Genomic DNA, 13,138 nt, shown 5'->3' on the forward strand with positions numbered 1-13,138 from the left:
ATTAGAGCTCAAACTTCATTGCCCAGGAAAGGAGGAAAGGGAGGGAAACAAAAAAAACCATAACAAAACCAACACTTCACGAGAACATCACAACGTTCAGCTACACAGTCGCTGCACCAAGGGAAGGACTGGAGCAGGGCAAGGGGGAGAAGGGGAGTCACGTCCAACGTGTTTTTCCCAGAATGCCCCAAGGGGACTCAGGCTGTCACATCAAGATTCAAATAACTTCAGCCATAAAGTTGAGGATTTAATGAACATGATATTTCCACTCATGCCCTGGAAAAATTACACTCAAAAAGAAAAGAGACAAAAATGTTCAGATTTTTCTACATATTTACAAAAATAAGCCCCCCAGCCTCGCAACCAGGGAGGTGGAGCAGCTAGTGATGGGGTATGGGAAGGGGTCTCTGCTCGACCAGCAGTTCCTCAAAGGTTCCCATCCCACGGCAAGCAGGAGAGCACGGCTCTCGCTGCCGGAGTGAACGTGGGGGTGGCCACGCGCCGGGGTTGGGTTGGAGCCCCTCAGTTCATCCGCAGCTTGGTGTCCCGATGATCCGTGGGGGTGACCATCTCGTTGGCATAGCCGTTCTCGGAGCAGAGAGACAGCTCGTCCGTGGTCTCCACGCCATTGTTGATCTCTGGGGAAGACAGAGAAGGGGCGGAACATCGTCACAGGGGTTCAAGTCCCAGGAGGGCCCATGGATGGGGAAACTGAGGCACTGAGCAGCCGTGCAATTCCACCACATTGGATCCATCTGATCCTACAGGGATTTCACCCTGGGTTTAGTAACGCTGCACCCATTTAAAACCAGTTCTGAAAAGGATCTGCCTCCAAATAGGAGCTCACCTCTAAATTTCAGACCCTGACAATCCTGCCACCATTAGAGGCAAAACTGGACACCCCCCCCCCCCCCCCCGCTATGTCACAGGCTGAATTAGTCACCTGTGGGAAAAGGATGCAAAATACCTGAACTTAATCTCTACCCAAATGGCCCAAATTCTGGAAAGTGGGAAACTCCTCTAGTCCCAGGTTTCACTGGAAAAAATGTGTAGCCACCAATGTTTTAATAGTAAACACCCACCCTAAGCAAGAACATTTGTTTCAGAGGCACAAAACTTTACTATATATCCCTACCCCTAAGGATATTTTATGTCTAGAAAACATTGGGGAGGCTTAATTCAGCTGCAACCAAATGCTTTCCCTCTCTGGGTTCCCTGGATTTACACCTGACTTTCACCATCTCTGGAAGGCAGAATCGGGTCTGCATTTCACACAATAAGGTGTCTGAAGCAAGAGTTGTCTTTTTTGTTGTGTGTGTACCCAGTACCTTAAACCCCAATCTCTGCTGGAGATCTCTAGCCCTTAAATATAAACAAGGAAAACCCGTAACAAAGCTCAAGGGGAGATTCGTTCAAATGTGAGTTTTCCAGCTTCATGCACCAACTTTCATCTTTAAAATCTAAAGGTTTCTCTCTTTGTACACATTTCTGAGATCTTTCTTAGAGGTGGGGTGAGATGTTCCAACACAAATAAACGCTGGGAGGAGAACAAGGATATCGGGAATCCCTCAAATCCACAGGGCCATGGAATTCCAGGTCTACCCCAAACTCATCACCACTATTTGTGGTTGACCTATGCCATTATTTTAATGGGTTTTATAGCTTTTGACACACTGTTGATAATTCTGAGTGAAGATGATGTGGGACAGTATGAGATCTGCATGGCATAACTTGGGAAAGTTGAATGCAGGATTTCTGAGCAAGTCAGTGCTCAGACCTGCACCAGTTTGGGATGGATGAGCCATGACCATATCCCACAGGCGGTTTAGTGCAAGCAGGATCAGTCCAGTCACCCTGTCCCACCAAGCAGGAGATGACACCCATATCAAGACCACCTTTTCCACCAGCAGAGAGCAGGGTGACAGCTGAGGAATGGAGCAAGGGGCTCTGACCGACCAGCCCCATCCATACCTGAGAAAATCAGCTTCTCCTTCATGATCTTGACATCCCGGCTGGACCGGCGGACTGCAGCGCTGAGCATGATCTGCTCTGGGTTGTAGGTCCTGATGCTTCCTAAGCGCCACCTGCAAGACAAGAGGGCAATATCAGGGGCTGGTCTCCCCAACCACGGGAGCATCCTCAGTGCAAGTGGCCGCCAACAATGTGGAGACCAACAAGTCCCAGAGACCCTCACGCCTTTGCTCCCTTGCACCTACGCAACCCCACATGGTAGGAGGATGTTCAGAGATGAGCATGTTATCTCAGAGGGCTACTGACATACAAGCGGGTCATCTTTAACCACCTTGAGCATCCTAATTCCACTAATTTCACCAAGGACTGCAGATGCCCCAAATCCCCCTCTATCACATCAGCTATCCAGCTGCCCAAAGGAGGAAGGGTTGTTTTGACTCTTAGGGTTGGAAAGAGGGAACAGAACAAGAGACCAAGCCAACTAAAGAAACCACAACCTTTTCCTCATTGAGTGACGTGCTCAAGCTTGTGGGAGAAGAGAGCTCAAATACAATTTAAGGTCTCAAACTGGAGACACAGCCAAGACTCCAACATGAGCTGCTCTGCAGGAAAGTACAAGCAGTCCCAATGCAGGTAGCTGTCACATACAGTGCCCTTAAATGTATTTTCTCCCAATGCACTTCCGTCCCCAAATGCCAGGTCTTTACTTAAATGTTTCTACACAAACCCTCCACTTTTTAAGCCTTGATGAAACTCAGTGTTCACCAAAAGTTTCCACCACATGAACAATATGAGGCTGATGGGAACTTGGCTCGACTTAAAATTAGCCAGACTTTTATTCTCACTACTGAATGCGTGTAAAGAAAATTACTGATGTTAGTAATAAGCAGCGGCAGCAAGTTCAAGGGGGATTTTGCTTTGAAAGCTGTTTTTCCAGCCTGAGAGCACCCCTGTAGTGGACCCTCAGCTACAGAGCTGCTGGCAATAGGAGTGAAAGGTGGGCTGCTGCAGCAAAAGGGGAAAACAGGGCTTGGTGGCCTCGGACAAAGGAGCCATGCCCAAGATCCCATTGCAAAGGGATGCTGTTTAGACCAGTCTTTCATAGCCCACACCCCACGATTCGTCCTACCTCCTGACCACAGAGGAAGGCTTTCAAGTAAATCCCATTCTCCCTGACAGAGCCAGGGATGCTATAAGGCTATTTGACAGAGAAACAGCAGGGATTTAGGGTGGTTTATGGGGTTGCTGATCTTCTGGCACCATCTAGTGGCTCATCCACACAAGAGAAGATGATTTTTTTTTTTTTTTAAAAAGAAAAAGATGACAACCACCTTCTCTTAAATTTCCAACCCCCTACCCAGCCCCAGGAGCAGAGGATTTGAGAAGCCCCACACATCTCCAGCCTGGGTCCACAGCATCAGCCTGACAAAGCAACAGCCACAAAAGAGGTTCTGTAATTTTCCCAGGAAAATCTGACTGGTGTCGATTTCATGGGCTTTCCATCCCCTTCCCAAATCCCAGTGGGTAACATCGCACCATAAGGCTTTGACCAGGGTATGGATGAAGGTGGACACTCTTCTAGAGAGAAAAGAAGGGGTGGGATGGCAACACAAGACAACTCACAGACCCATGGACACAAGTGACACAAATGAAGCACAAGGAGGCAAAGACATTAAAGTATACAAAAAAATTTAAAAATAAAACCCCATATTTTTCTTCTATCATCATCTAAGCTGAGCCACTCTGACCTGAAAGATCACCATTTTTGCCTTTAGCGTCCCATGCAGGCAGATCCCACTAAGGTCAATGTAGTTGCAAGTGCAGAGGATCTCACAGGATAAGACCCTCCTCCAACTGTAATCAGGACAAAAAAATATTGCTGCAACAATGAGTCTTCTCTTTGCCCACAACATCAGGATTTTCAGCATTAGGCTGGGTTGCATGGCCAAAAGGCATGATGATCTCTTGCCCACAGGTCCTAGACATCCCATGGAGGGCATGGGCTATTTTGAGGCACAGACAGCCCAGTCTCAAAGGGGTGCAGGGACCAAGGGCTTTTCTCCTCCTGCCAAGAGGAACCACCACTGCTCTCTGCTCCCCATCTCACATGGTGGCTGCGGTCAGACCCAAGGTAGTTAAATATGCACAAGTGGCTGACGACTCCTCTCACAGGGGTGCATTGCTCTGATCGAACAATCTAGGAGAGGGTGACCCATTTTGCAGGCGTACTTTGAAATACCCTCTTAGACAAGCCACCAGTACATTCAATGACAATGCAACTCCAGCACTATACAAAATACTCTCTCTGCTGTGCTCAGTAGCCTTTGGGTCTCCAGAAAGCTTGTTTAATAGAAGATAGCACCTCTCCTACCCCCTGTTGTGATCGGCCACGTTTAGGACAGCAGCGTGCAAAAAGGTCAGACAGACAGCAAGTAGGTCTTGTTCTGGGAGGTTGGCATCAAAACGGACCAGACGGACACGGGGTGGGAACAGACTAAAAAATACTGGGACAACAACACAGAGACAGCATACACCATGTTAGGGCCATGACCAGACCCTTGGTTTGGAGGGGAGATGCTAAATGGCAGGGAAAGGGGATGGGAGAGGGGCAGGTTGGGGAGAAAATGGTGTCACTTTGTACCAAGGTGATAAGATGGAGCGAGCAAAGAGCCAAGCCAGCCGCAACCACAGAGTCCCCCATCCCGCGACCGCTCTTGCCTAAAGCCTGTCCAACTCCTCCATGCATGTCTTCTCCTTATCCACGAGCCATGGAGCACGGGGAAGGCAAGAAAGGGAAAACACCCAACCTCCCTGCACCCACAGAAGGGCTCAGCCCAGCCCCATAGCCAGGTCCTGCTTTGGGGAGATGCCAAAAGGACGTAACGCCGCAACTCCAAGGTACCTCATGGAGCAGGCAATACTTGCAGGTGGCCAACCCCGGTCCTCGAGGTGGTGGGTGGGCAGAGGGAGAGGGGCAGATAAGCACAGATAGGGAGTAGCCAAGTCCTCAGAAACAACCCCATGGCACGCAGCGGAAGGAATGGGGAAAGTAACATATGAAGAGTTTGGTCTGAGTACGGACAAGGTGAAGGCTTTACTGCAGAGAAGTGACAGCGCTTCGCTCCAAGGGGATGAGAACAGCTGGTGAGAAAACAGCCAATACAAGGAGAAATCTGGGTTTCCAATTGATGGCAGTGCAAATCCAGCATGCCAGGCTCATTCCCTTCCTGGGTGCAATGCTATTTATTTTCACACTGCATTTCCAGTTTCACAGTGCTGTAACTGGGAAGAGACTCCTGAAAGATCCCAACATCTGAGTGCAACAACTAATGATGAGCCAAACCTTTCCAGCTATTAGCCTTATTATTTCATTCCCAGGGCTAGGGAAGCACTACTTTATATAATCAAACAGGTTACATTCTTTTCTTTAAACTGGCCAAATTAGAAGAGGTTGCTCTCAGAAATCTCTGGTAAATGCAGGAAGGAAGGGGATATTTTGCAGCGGATTATTTCCATGGAGAAAGCATTACATCCACTGGGAATTTCCAAATTACAACACACTGCAGGACCTCAGAATAGGGCTGTTTTAAAAGGCAGCGACTCAGATCATTGTGACAGAAGGTCAGATTGCCTTCAAAACATCCACCGGCTTCAGCATCAGGCTTCCGTGGTGCTCGTGGCTATGGACCATGAAATATCCAGACCCTTATGGTCCCCTCGTGAAGCCAGATGTTTGAAAGCATTGTGAAAAACTGCATCCTGCCCTGCCCATCTGCAGTGAAGCCATAGCAGAGAGGGAGAAAGAAAGAGAGAAAGGAAGGTTGAATGAAAAAGAGAAAGAGGAGGAAAGCACCAGAATTACCTGATCATGTGATAGCTGTGAGATGCCAGAATGCAGCAGAGAGAGAAAGAGGAGGAACATGCACAACAGTCAGAGCAGTAAGAAAATAAACAAGGCAAAGAGGCAAAAAAAGATCAGTTAGAAGTCATCACAGTTGATATTTCCCATCCGGAGAGGCTGCCACGATCCTGTCACCAGGGCTGAAGCAGAACAGCAGGAGCAATCCCTACCCGCGGCTACGGTGGAGAAACAAGCCATGCATAGGAGAGAGGACGAGCACATCGAAGCGGTGGCTCTGTTCCCACCCACCCCCTCATCCTTGCATGAAGGAAGCAGCTCTGTTTTGCCCCAAAAAGCACTCAGGAAAAAAAAAAACCACACCAAAAAACCCGCAAAAAACCAACCATGACACTGAAGGTCAAATGCCAAGCCCCATTACCCAGAGCTGAATCACATCAGCAGGCAGTAGTTGGGCAATTCTGCTGTGATTTTTTTGATACATCCTCAACGCTGCTACCAATTCTTTCATGTGGTGGAGAAACTGGAATGGCAGAGAAATGGTCTCTCCTGCACAAGGCTCTTGGGAGAGCAAGCCCTTTGCTGCAGAAAGTCCAGCTTCTGGTGCTAGAGTTTCTCCTCCTTCCTTCTACTGACTTGGGGTTGAGTACTCCCAAGGGAGAGATCCCAAAGACGACATTTGACCCTGCTACAATGGACCCCATGTGGCCAGACCCCTCTGAGCAACAGCCTTTCTACATCAGGTCCAGAGGCTGGGCAGGGAGCTCAGTGCTCCAGGTTGATGGACTCTGGGGAAAGGTGGTAGCAGGTTCCAGCTCTTCTCACCTGTATTGCACTTACACTGAGGGTGGAAGAGAAATCCTGCAATAACGCTTTCTTCCTTACCCTGCTTCCTCTTGCCCTACTCCATCAAACCTCTTCCAAACTGCAAGAAATTCTACCTGTGCAGAGAGCAAGAGTCCAGCTATCGCAAAGTCCACGTAGCTACGACTTCTCCCTCTCTCCAAGCATACATCATTTCACTCTGCTCTGGGACCTGTAGTTCCCATTCAGCAGGCTGAATCAGTGTAACTTCTTCAGCTGTGGTCTCCTTGGTCTGATTCAGGAAAGCCTTCTAAAACTGACTTTGGGAGATGATACAAAAGACTGCAAATATCTCAACAAGTTGGCCTTCGAAGTCTGCTCTTCAGAGAGGTCAGTCCCTGCCTCCAGACTCCTCCATGCATTTCTGTATCTGACAGACACACCGCATCTAAAGAGCGGGAACACCTCTTATTAAACCAATTGATGAATTTGAGGGAGTAGAGGAAGCTTCCAGACAATGCAGCCACAGTGCCCTTCTGGAGGAAAGGTTTAATTGGCTACCATTCAGATCACAAGACTTAGAAAAATTTTAATCTCATCTTGGTCAGTGGTTTCATTAACTGTTGGGAAATCTATTCTGAGAGGAGAGTTTTGAATCTGCTGCTCACTCCATTATCCCCTGCTGGAATTGGGCACCCGCTGGGCACAGGTCTACCAGCATGGGACTGTGCAAGTCATGAATTTAGACACAATTATAAACAGACCCAACATGTGGCCTGAAGTCAAATCCATAGCGGGTGCTGGCAGGAGCAATAGCCTACTGTAACATGGCAAAAATACCCAGGTAATTATGCACCCAGGGGAAGGAAAGAAATTGCTGCAAGCAGGTGATCTGGGACAACACAACAGCAAAAATCACTAGGCTCATGAGGCTGAAGCAAATTAAACTGGTGCTCCTAAAGCAAAGGCATTTTGGATATCAAGTAGGAAGGAAAGCACAGGTCCCTTGATGTTGCTAGGACAGTCGTTTGTGCATGCCAAAGCAGATGAGATTAGAGAGCCGGGGAAGAGGGGATGCAATTTCAGAATGACACATTTTCCCAGGAGAAGGCTGCTGCTTCTCACTGGAGGGAGCGCATCCCCCTCCTAGCTCACGCTTTTTCCCCAGAGAGGGTTATTACACTGTCACCGCTGACAGCTAAAATGCCTCCCAGGAGAAAAGGCACATCACTGGGAGGACACCATGGTTTCCTCCAGTATAATCAAGAGGAGGGTAGCTTGGCCAACTCTGCCGTTAGGAAGTTGATTTAACTCCTCATGATTTTTCAGTGTCTTAACTTGCTCCGCTCCTAGGTTTTATGCTCCACATTTGTTTTCAGGGACCCTGGCTAACAGAGAGGCTTCTGCCATGCCCTCATCAAATCCTTGCTATCCCTTTTCTTTGGAAAAATGGAGAGACTTTCTCTATGCATCAAACTAAGCAACTGATTTGATTTGCTAAATCATAATATTTCTATTTCTTCATCCAAACGGGAACAAACTGATTTAAGAAAACTATAGCGTGTTCTTTTTGAAGACTATAATGGTGGAATCTCAAAACATCTCCTCCTCTTCCTTTAAAGCATTTTAATCTCTTTCTCAATGTCCATTTCCCTAAAGCATTTACAGTTTCTCTCCCACACGCATTTATGAGCAGAGCAAGGCGTCTATCGCTACTATTTTGAGATCTCTCATTCTTCTTAAAAAGTAGTGACTACATCCAATTCAATGTCACATCTCAGAAGTGGAATTATTGTTTGCAGTCTTTGTAGAGGTTTTTAATAAACAGTTTCCCTGCTATTGCAATCCAAGCACCTGAGGAGCACAGTGCTCCTCTCTCCCATCTCCACCCCACGCTCTGAACAAGAACACGCGCCACAAATACGTGAAAGTCAAGCTGTAACAGTGCTACTTACTTCTGGAATATAAAAACTCCTACAATTATGATAAATGAAATGAGATCAGACGTGATCCAGATTAGGTAGTACTCGTCAGGAGGCTGGAAGAGAAAAAAAAGCAGAAGCAGACCTTAAACCTTCTAGTTTGTACGATCACAGAGAGACCACAAATTGCTAAAGTTACCACCAGGGCAGAAAGAAAAGCACAGAGCTGCAGGGGTCACATATAAATCACAATGTTTATGACATTGCTAATGCTAGCCTGTCATCCAAAATGACGTTATCGGGAAAAACTGCAAACAAGAACAATTTTAAACTCTCCCTCCTTTCGCGTGCTGACATTTTCTCAGAGCTTTCTGGGCTGAAAGTTTCCTGCCTCAGCTGTACCTCGAGGTGAGGGTAAGATGCTGTTTGGAAATCCAAGTCTGTGGGAAAACACAGAAATACATACACATTGCACGTGAGACACGCAGGGTCCATTTTGAGAGCTAGCGTTAGCTGTTCCGCACAGTCCCCATGCTATAAGCATATACTTCTCAGTTTCTGTCCTTTAAAGCACTGGTATCTCTGGTTTCATTTACCAGTCTAAGTGGCTGTGGTCATCACACCAGGGAAACCCATCATCTGAACCCAGCACAGAAGCATGTGACTTCACATTGATTTTTTGTGCTGCCCAGGAAAGAGCAGCACCAGTAAAGACAAGAAAGTAAAGTGATAATAATAATAAACTCCTGATGATGCTCAGAAGGCACCTACCCAGGACAGCCTCCAGTGATGCTAACAAGTTTCTCCTATGCCAGACCTGGACTAGTCCCACCCAGGAAAAAGTTGCTGATTTCATACCAGACAGATCCATCACAACCACCACCACCATCATTAATGCACACAAATAATATTTCGTTAGAGAAATGGAATACGTAATGCATAAAGATGAGTGCATGCAATGGTAGTGTGACATGGATAAAACCAGTCGGGAGCCATCAACTCTGCTACCTCTGTCTCCCAGCAGAGAACAACTTGTTTTTCTGTTCAGTGAACCTTTGTGCGTCTCAATTTATCCTTGTGTACCATAAGCGTACCATAGAATTAGCAGGGAAATGCTTTACTTAGCCAATGCTTCTGATGGAGATTTAATCCTTGTATTTTCCATCTTAATTACAGAAGGGTGACATTTAATATTACATTTGCTGCATCAATTAAGACCAACAGACACAAAATTGATGTTTCCCATTTTCTTGGCAGGAGAGTGCCACCATAACTATTTTGAATGAAAACTCAAGGGTCTTCTAAGTTATAACAAAATCTACACAACTAGATTTTTCATTTATGCAACTGTTGGTATTTCACAACTGAAGAAACCCAAATAGCAGGTTTCCCTGTGGGGCAAAAGTTGCATTTCCTATGATATACCCCCAAGCTACAGTAGACAATCACACTTTTCTGGAAAAACTCCAGCACTGATTACAGGTATTACATATATACTTTTTTTTAAACTCCTGCAGAAAGCTCAAAGCGAGATTTTTTGATACCACATCAAGATTTTGTAAGTGACAAAAATGGAATTTCGAAGTGATCAAAAGGGGAAAACTGGAATTTTTCAGAGACGAGCACCCCATGCGCATGGTTATTTGGAGTGCCCAGTGAGCAGATGCTGCCTTAGCCCTGCAGAGGAGGGAGCGCAGGTCAGCAAACATCTACTGGGGAGACTACTTGTTGTGCTACTCCACCTGCACCAAGACCAGCTCAGGAATTTGCTATCTTTCACCTGCAGTTCCCCTTTTTCAGACAGGGCTGTTTCAGAGGGATTATTTGGGGGTTTGTGGTGTTTTTTGGTTTTTTGTTTGTTTGTTTTTTAAAATAAAGTTTATCCAAATTAAGTCCTACTCCTGAAATCCTCACCTTTGCAGCCCGTCAATCCCTTCATCAATTCAGTGTAACTGGGCAGAGAGCAACTCAAACCCTGGCTCTGAGGGAGACTCCCAAAAGTGCAGAGAAAGGTCTCACACTGGGCACCTGCTCTAAGGACATCATGTTAGGGGCTGAACCCCAGCTCAAGCTTTTCCAAGCCCTTCTCTATGCCATGCCTGATGGCCTCTGTTCTTACCAGCAGCTTTCCGTCAAGAGTAGAGGGGAGAGACACAGTCACTTTTTCTTCTTTGTTTTTCCTTTTATTGAACTGAAGCACACGTTAAATGTATTTTTGCAATTGCAAATGACCCCTGGGTCAATGGAGCAGAACAGATTTGCACTCTTCAGCTGGCAATAAAGCTCAAGAAAACCCCCAAGGGCACTGAGCAGTCAAAGCCTGGTAGAAACAACCATTTCGCTCCAGCTCCTGAGCCACGTTTCACGTGGCAGAGGGGGCTCAGATGGCAAAGCTGGTTAGATTACATCACCCAAGCACTTCAATCTGCAGAAAATCAAGGGATTTTTATGCTGCCGGTGATGTAAGAGTGTGCACTCATAGCAGAGTTGGAAATCCAGCAGATGGGAGAGCCCTTGGAGGAGGGCTCCAAGTATCAGCTGCTTTTCATCGCTGGCAAAGGGGCTTTTGGAGTACAAAGCTGCCAGTGATGTGCACACAACTCCTGCCAGCTGTAGCGGAGGACAGATGTTTGCAGCAGCACAATTCAGACAATAAGCTATTCTGCCAACAGATTCAGCCTTTAGAAAACCATTTTCAATTCTCCAGCTTCTGCATGCACCAGTGTGAATTTGTGTAGTCAAACACAAGCAGTAGGTTAAGCTAGGGCGAAGGACATTGTGCACAGGTGTTCATCCATCTAGGCAGTAGTCTTGAGGTCCCACCTCCAGCTAAAGATGCAGATAACTCATTAAAGTTAAATTCTCCTTGTGCTCATCTTATTCTTCCCTTTCCCAAGCAGATCTGCCGGAGCAGCAGGTAAAACAGCTGCCTCCTGTCCTACCCTGACAGGATCTGTCATCAGAAAAGAGCCCCTCTATCACACGCACTTACACCTTCACAGCTGAGCTCTTGTTTTCGGAATACTTTGATGCAGCTATTTCATCATTTTCCCTCCACTCCAACATGAATATTTCGGTTTGGTTCAGAGACCCAATGTGCTAGTGGAGTTTTCAGAGAGTTTAGCAGCTAGCATGATGGGTAAAGGGAGCTACCTTTGGTCTCTGGTTGTTCCTTGTCTGGCAATGGTGTAGCCAGAGGTAACACTTGTCCTCATTTGGTATTAAAAATAGGCAAAAAGCTAGTTTTGAAGCCTTCCTGAAACACAGAAGCCAGGTTTGCTGGTTCACCTGTGTGCCTGCTTCTCCTGCAACTCTAAGAGCTGCTCAGCAGGTCTGGAAAGGTGTTTTTTCCATTGCAGGATAATAGAAAAGTCATGTGGATTAAAAGGGGCATGCAACACGGTCTCCAAGGCTCCCAAACCCTGTATGGGAAGAGACGAGGCCATCTGAAGGAAGGGATTGTGCAAGAGCAGCATTGATCCATTACCATCTCAGGGCTCAGACATACAGAGGGTGAAAACCCTCAAGCCCAATAGCACATTGAACTCAACCAAACCTTCCTGGAGAAACCCACTAGACGCATGGCTGCAGTGGTCAACGGCCACCCCTACACCCTTCCACTGCATCCCCTCCTTCCAGGGGTTCACAGCAGCTTCCCAGGCATTGGGCTTACCATTAGCCAGATGGGAAAAGGCACCTTGCGAAGGACGTGGGAGCTGTCGGAGGTGACCGACTGGACGCCGGCACACCACAGGATGGAGTATAGCCAGGGCTCATTCACAGTGTAGAGATTCACGCTCAGGTTCGCCACAGCATAGTCCCTGCCAGGAGACAGACAGGGTGAGATGTGAGTCCCCTAGCAAACGTCAGACCCTCATCTCCAAGAGGAAAGCTCTTTCCATCAGCCACCGCTGTAATCACGGCTAGATTTATTGGGTTTGAATTGCATGAAATAGTTTTTTTAACAGGGCACAGTCACTTCATAAGCAACCCAAGGACATTGCAATCAAATGGTTTGAACTTGAAAGCTTTCTTTGCCTCTTGGATGCTATCTGACCCAGGCCACAGCCCATCTCAGATACTTCCCTCACGAATGATGGGCACATCATGTTTTTCTAACCACCACCTCATCATGTTGATGTAAAATTAACATCTGGCTCAGATGCCTGTAACACTTCATAGGCAATTTACTTAATTAAACACTGACAGACTACATTTCCAACATCAATTCCCATAACTCCCATGCCCTTGTTTTGGGGACGGTCACAGAGTTACAGCTTCCAGTCTCCTGAGGTCATTTTCCAAGAAGCTAAAATTGCAAGCTGGGGTACAGGAGCTGTCAGCAGCAAACCAAGCACTGATAGTAGACTCCCTGTACCCACACAATTTGCATAAATTGCTCTGTTCCCTTATCTACAAAGCAGAAGCATCACTAATCTCTCTTGCATGGGCAGCACAGAGGTTAATCCTTGCAATTCAATATCAGCAAAGCACTGTGAGTGGTAGGCCACTGTACAAGATGGGGTCATCTCAAAGCTCACAACATGACCAAGCTGCTCCAAAGGCTACAGGATTCTCAAGG

At 46.9% G+C, this 13,138-nt stretch overlaps 1 protein-coding gene across 1 annotated transcript in view; it reads right to left on the reverse strand.

Annotated features, from left to right (window-relative positions):
- Positions 1-522: 522 nt before the first annotated feature.
- GDPD5 (glycerophosphodiester phosphodiesterase domain containing 5) overlaps positions 523-13,138 on the reverse strand; it is a 113,562-nt gene continuing 100,946 nt past the window's right edge. Inside the window, exons 12-15 of the mRNA XM_075718326.1 lie at positions 12,230-12,377; positions 8,590-8,672; positions 1,972-2,084; positions 523-638 (exon numbers count right to left, since the gene is read on the reverse strand). Of these exons, the coding sequence (XP_075574441.1) occupies positions 523-638; positions 1,972-2,084; positions 8,590-8,672; positions 12,230-12,377 (460 nt within the window). The remainder of the gene's footprint in view (positions 639-1,971; positions 2,085-8,589; positions 8,673-12,229; positions 12,378-13,138) is intronic.

The sequence above is a fragment of the Pelecanus crispus genome, chromosome 1, assembly GCF_030463565.1.
Source record: "Pelecanus crispus isolate bPelCri1 chromosome 1, bPelCri1.pri, whole genome shotgun sequence".
NCBI classification, from domain to species: domain Eukaryota; kingdom Metazoa; phylum Chordata; class Aves; order Pelecaniformes; family Pelecanidae; genus Pelecanus; species Pelecanus crispus.